Source organism: Hyposmocoma kahamanoa, unplaced genomic scaffold, assembly GCF_003589595.1.
Source record: "Hyposmocoma kahamanoa isolate Upper Pololo Valley unplaced genomic scaffold, ASM358959v1 64, whole genome shotgun sequence".
Taxonomy (NCBI): Eukaryota; Metazoa; Arthropoda; class Insecta; order Lepidoptera; family Cosmopterigidae; genus Hyposmocoma; species Hyposmocoma kahamanoa.
Genome location: NW_020653852.1, coordinates 4,981,920 through 4,988,484, shown reverse-complemented (window position 1 = coordinate 4,988,484; position 6,565 = coordinate 4,981,920). Strand labels below are relative to the sequence as shown.

Here is a 6,565-nt window from a genome sequence, read left to right as displayed (position 1 = left end):
AATGCGGTTTGGTCTGAAAGGGTAAGTGGAACTTTTTACATGTTGTGTAAAATATTTATACTCGACTTATGTATTTTATACTATTTTGACGACGTTTCCAAGTTACAAAAAATTCGAAGTCCAAAAACATGAAATTAATAAATTTGGCTATCTATTGAAGGTGAACCAGCATGGCTTTTAATCTTGGCCTGTCTTTTCTTTAACGGAAGGAACTGAAATGACAGCACAGACTAAGAATAAAGAAAGGACAGTGAACATATTATTGCTTTAGGATAGACGTCACGGATATGCTTATGTTATGTTATGACTGGCTGCCCCGTTCAATGATACATTTAGAAATCTTTTTCATAACGTGTACTGATAAAAGGAAACTAATTGAAAGATTTGGTGAATGTAAGTGAAGCAAGTCTCTGCGTACTTTAATGGGTATGGCAATCCCATGACGTCACTGATAGTGATAGAACAATGTGTTCCTGACTTTGTTCTATAACTAATGTCATGTCAGTATGGCAGTACCACTCATGTAGCCATTTTCTCATAATTGAAACGAAACTTATTGACACCGCCATTAAAATACACAAAAGTTATCATCATTATGTTGTTTTTGTGGTGGTGTAATCAAAATATTGAAAATGTAATATAGGTGCTTTGAAAACAATCGTAATTTGACAGTCGTTTACTTTTGTTGTAATATTTATTTTTCATCAGAAATAACGTAATTTAATCGGTTTTAAGAAAAAAACATGTGTAAATAGTTGTAAAATAATCAGTATCAAGTATATTTCTTTGTGAATATGTGGCAATTGTTGCAGAATCATTCCAGTTCACTAGTGAGACAGAGGTAAAACCTCCTAACCTCTTAATTTTAGTTTTATATAATGTAAGATTTTAATTAACAGTAATGTATTAATTTTCAGGCTGTTACCAGTGAAAAACAACTGTTACTTTACGAATTTGATAAAAAACAAGCCGTCAAATGCAGTTAAACGCTATTTTTCGGAAATTAAAAATTCCTCAGACAAAAGTGCAAAGTCCAATATTTTATTAATATGTAGCCCTTGGAAACTGTGTACGGGTGTTAGTATAGGTCTAGCAGCGAGATTATTTCTTGACAATGGCCTGGCATATTGTAAAGCTGCGCCAAACACGAGAATTATTCAAAGGAGACCGAATATAACAGATGATAGTGCTAAGTTTGATTGGAACAGATTTGTTGAGTATTTGAAGCCTCATCGATGGCTATTGGCTGCTGCTGTTGCTGTAAGTACACTTACTTTGTATAATTAGCAGTGCCACCTTATCTATTTCTGCCGCCAAGCAGTAGTGTCAGCATTATTGTGTTCCAGTTTTGAAGGGTAAGGCTGCTGGTGAAATTACAGGCACATGAGACTTTAACTTTGCTTCAGGGTGGTAGGTGCAGTGGCAGTGCGCCTCAGATCTTTGCGATTTAAAGAGCTGAGTGGCACTGCAACTGTTATGGACAGGTCTGTAGCTTACCATCAGGTGCACAACTTATAAATCCCGCTAGTTGACAATAAAAAATGAAATTATTAAGGTAAAGGTAAGTAATGAAAGTGTATATTTTATTTTATTTTATTTATTAGACGAACACAACAGTCGACATTCAAGAAAGATTTAACAAATAAATTTGCTTAAAACTAGATTTGGACCAGAATGCCAACCAGGAGCGTGTACGTACAGCATGTTTTGAAAGTTTATGTCAATTAATTATAAATTACAAATTTTGTGTTGTTACAAATAGAGCAAAAGAAAAGACCATAGAGAAAAAGTGTTAAAAAATAAAATTGCGAGACTTCAACTAGACTGCTTGAGGACACCCGCAACAGACTTTTTAAATATATGAATATGATGTATAAGGAAAAAGCAGGCTGTGTCAAAATTACTGAGAAACAACGAGCATACTTTCATAGACATCTATATACTATTGGAAATTGGTATAAGCTAGAGAGGTGTGTGACAAGTGGGTGGTCGTGTCTACCATATTGGGTGAGCTACTGGATATGAAATTATGTATGTAAAAGATGTAACTGTCACAAAATTGTTGTCACCAACAAGTTAATGGCTGCCTTATGGTATGGTGTCAAGTCATCATCCAGGCACCTATTTTGCATGTGGTGGGTGCAGGGTCCTTGTGCCATTCAAGCTCCTCCAAGACTGCTGAAGGATTTGGGGAGCGACCTTGGTGGCTGCCTTGTATGTACAACCATAGATGAGAAGATTTAGGCTTTTTGTACATAAAGGCACCATAACTTCCTAAGGCCCCGTGTATATTAAAATGTATGTAATATGTGAAGTGATTCAGACCCAGTCAACATTCTTATGAGGAAGTAAACACGCAGTGACATATAATGAAAACATCGCGTTCAAATTTAGCACTATATATTTTATAGGGTATCTGGAAAAATATGTTTTGCATACATTGACTTACAAATAAATGGACGACAGGTCTAATACAAAAACCACGAAAAAAATGTCCCAAGTCAACCTATTTAAACGTAGTGACATGTCAAGGAATATGAAAAAGCTAAAATGTTGAATTTAAATTGTAATGTCATCGCAGTACTGTCTAATTTTGCTTGCTTCGCTGTCAGTCGAACAAACGAAGACTAGAGCGTGAATGACACTCTGTATACGATTTTAACGCCCTAATTGTTCGGACACTTTTTAGCGCGAACCTGACATCCATATAATTGTAAGTCAATGTTTGCAAACTAAACTATGGGTATAGTTGCTTAGGGTTATGTATGTTATTATATTTAGTACCATGTGGTACAATTTAATGTACATTGGCCACTTAGCGCTTTTTCCATTGTACTTAGCTGGGTTTTGGGAGGCTAACATTGGTAGGGTATGACTGATGTGACCAAATTGTAACCGACACCAAACAATTTTATCCCCTCTTGATTGGTGCTCATCATAAATGTTTTTATGTCTATAGGTACTTTCATCGTTAAAGTGTGATATTCGATTTTTTAAGATTTTTTTTATTTTTTAACATTATTTAGGTCAAAGGAAAATGGTCACCATTTTTATTTTCTATATATTCTTTATTTACATTTTTTAATAATAACTAATGTGCAAACAACGACTTGGTTGTGTGTTTTAAATATTGTCTCTTTGCAGTCAGCACTGGCTGTGGCATTTCTAAATGTATACATACCTGCAATGCTAGGAGTAATAGTGAATGTATTGGCTAATATGAAAAACAATCCAGCAGAGGATTTTATGGACCAGATCAAGGTTCCTGCTATGCAGTTAATATCTTTATATATTGGGCAGGTAAATATACAATCTTTATTGTAATATCAATTAGTAATATTCTTTTTCAATTTCGCTCGGCAACAAAGTTGTTTTGCCTCTCATGCCTTGAAACCCTCAACATGCTCAGGATTCTATTTTTGAATTTCAATCTTAGGACCCTTCGCTTGCTCAGGTTTCAATACAAACAATCGTGTCAAACAACAACTTTGCAGCCTCGCACAACCAATAGCGATTATTTATTAACATTTTTTTATGGACTTTAATTAACTATATGCAAAGTGTACATCATGTTTGATATGCTGTTTTATAGTCATACGAGTTGCTTTTCAACTGCATCTCAAATTCAAAATAGCAATCCGAACACAGTATGGGTGTATAGGCACGTCTGCGCCCCTACTGCCGAATGCTAATATGGGTGGTGAGCTTTCTGTGTTGTCTAGTTCAATTTCACAGTTAGTGCAATTTAATCAGTAGGTTGTTCTAGATTCCACACATATTTGATTCAAAGTGTAGCATTTAAGTTTATTTAAAAATAGCAATCTAGAGTTTCTTGCTCGTACTTGTAAGGGAAGTCAGCAGAAATAAGTGAGCAGTAGCTTAAAAGTAAAGTGTTCCCATGTAATAAATTGATTATTTGGCTTTGGCTTTGTGATAATAAGATAAATTGCACGTCATTGTCCAGAAATGACCCAACCCATTTCAGTAAATACTCAGAAATTGTCTATATGTTTATGTTTGTGCATTTGTATGAATTTAAGGTGAACATGGATTTGATTTACGTCTAATTAAACTTGTCTAATTTACCTAATCTGTAAATATTAAGCTTTATTATTGAACTGAATTATTCAAATAGAAAACTAGACAAAAATGTTTTAATCAAAATATTCGGCAATTCCACCACATATGAGATTGAAGAAATATAATTATAAAACTTGAAATTTCAGGCAGCGTTTACATTTTTCTACATACACCTACTGGCGCAAGTGGGCGAGCGTGTAGCATCGCAAATGAAACAAGACTTATTTATCTCAATTCTCAAACAGGATATGACTTTCTTTGATCAGGAGAGAACTGGAGAACTTGTCAACAGGTATAAATTATCATATTCAAATAAGAGTTGGTAGGTATTAATAGTTTTAATTGCACTCGTACCTATTTATTTGTGTTAAACGCTATTACTAAATGTTGTTAGAGATTAAGCTTCTTTTATTGCTGTATGTTTTAGGTAAAACATCGACACCGACTGTACTAGAAGTTATATAGGGACAACTGATATCTACAGACCTGCTCTTATACCTGCTCTTATACAGTACAGTTCCTTAAAAATCGGTATCATTATCAACCTTGGGGCTGGTTTCACAGCTGTGCGTACGGTCTGTACGGACTTTCCGCCTGCGGGTCATCCGCATGGGTATTGAATCCGCAGTGCTATTAATTGTGTATTTACGGCACGGAGGGTAGTCTCCTACAATGAACACACGGGTGGCTCGTGCGTAGTTCACGCAGAGCGTGTTCCGTACGGAGCAATCCGCGTCAATGTAAAACGATGTTTTAACGTGGAGTTAAAGTCCGCAGATAAATCCGCACTGCTCTGAAACCAGCCTTATACGTTCTGGTACTGATGGATCTCCTCGAGAGGAAACGGCCTAAACCCTCAACCTTAAAATTAACTGATACCTACAGTGCTGTACAACTCGGAAATCTCAACTCATATAAGTTCCGGTACACGTCAATCTCCTTTAGAGGAGATAACCTGTATCTTCTCCCTGATAATAATATACCTACAGTTCCGTAAAATTCGGCATCAATATCAATCCATAGAAGTTTCGGTACACATAGATTTTCTTTAGAGGAGACGGCTTAAACTCTCTTCTTAAGAAGAGTTGATACCTACAGTTCCTTAAAACTTGGCATCACTATTGATCTATAGAGGTTCGGGTGCACACGGATCTCCTTTGGAGCAGATAGCTTAAACTATATACCATAGTTCACTACTCTGGCCTCATAAAACTCATATAATTTATTTATCTATTTCTAGACTAACAGTAGATGTCCAGGACTTCAAAAGTTCTTTCAAACAGACCATTTCTGGAGGCTTAAGAGCAATAACACAGGTATTTATAAATTATAATTTTTTTATTATTTTGAAACTAACTTATTTTCTGTTTACTTTTTACTGGTTTATTAATAGACCTATTTTGTTGGTCACCCGTTACTGTATTCTATTAAATGGGTCAATCAATTATTTTATCAATACTGTAGTGAATATATGACAAAATGAAATAAAATAGATTTAATTTTTTATCTAATCGGAACTGATGTTGCGATAGTCATCATATGTATAGTACTAATTTAAAGATGACGTGTGCTACAGTGCTTATGAATAATATTTGGAAGTAGGTAAATGGTTCTGCACCCGGATCGTCCCCGCACCATACAAGTAAGGATAAGGATATAAAGTAGGCATAACACCCCAGGTATATCCGAAAGTACTTACAGGCAGCTTACGCTGCATTCTTGAGTTTGTTGTTGAGTTGAGCAAACATCCTGTTGTGCATAGCCCCGAGGTAGATACGTTTCAGAGTGAGATACATTGATGAGAGACATTAAACGACGGGCATCCAACTCTGCCAGTTGTCTAGCTAAGTTTAAATGTAGTTTTATTTTTAGTTTTTAAAAAACCTCCCGTGTCGCTCCCGGAAACGAGACGAAATATCTTAGAAACTTACTCCTTTTGTTTATTGCGTTACCATAACTTACTTAACATACTTAAGGAGGTAAACAAAACAAATTTGTTGATGATTTATCTTTTTATTATTAGATATATCATGCATAATCAAATCATTTAGTACGACGATCAGTCTTCAAGAAAATATTCGCGATTATATTGTAGTACCTACTATTTGTATTAGTATCTGCGAAACTTCAAACTCTGCAAATCACGATACTAGACAGCGCAGCGTAGTAAAGTATTTAGTACTTATTACTACACCAGATTGCCAGGATTACCAAATGCCTATTTTGTAATAATTTGTTTTATATTGACAAGCTGCAATTTATCAAAGGTACTCTAATTTCTAGTGATAACAAACAAATCAACTAGATGGCGCTTATTGCACAGACTTACGGATAACGCTGGCTATTCTTTTATTTTATTTAGGATTGACGCCATCAACCCATAACAGGAAGCGTTAATTTATAAATTAGTTTGTATAATATATTATAGTGCTATCTATCAACTGACCTACAAATTGTACGAATAAACAGATCAACTAGATGGCGC

At 35.1% G+C, this 6,565-nt stretch overlaps 1 protein-coding gene across 1 annotated transcript in view; it reads left to right on the top strand.

The window, feature by feature from the left end:
- Positions 1 to 794: 794 nt before the first annotated feature.
- The window catches only part of LOC113230902 (ATP-binding cassette sub-family B member 8, mitochondrial), a 21,470-nt gene continuing 15,699 nt past the window's right edge, over positions 795 to 6,565 (top strand). The window contains exons 1-5 of the mRNA XM_026465011.1: positions 795 to 841; positions 918 to 1,260; positions 3,145 to 3,300; positions 4,227 to 4,372; positions 5,321 to 5,396. Coding sequence (XP_026320796.1) covers positions 795 to 841; positions 918 to 1,260; positions 3,145 to 3,300; positions 4,227 to 4,372; positions 5,321 to 5,396 — 768 coding nt within the window. The remainder of the gene's footprint in view (positions 842 to 917; positions 1,261 to 3,144; positions 3,301 to 4,226; positions 4,373 to 5,320; positions 5,397 to 6,565) is intronic.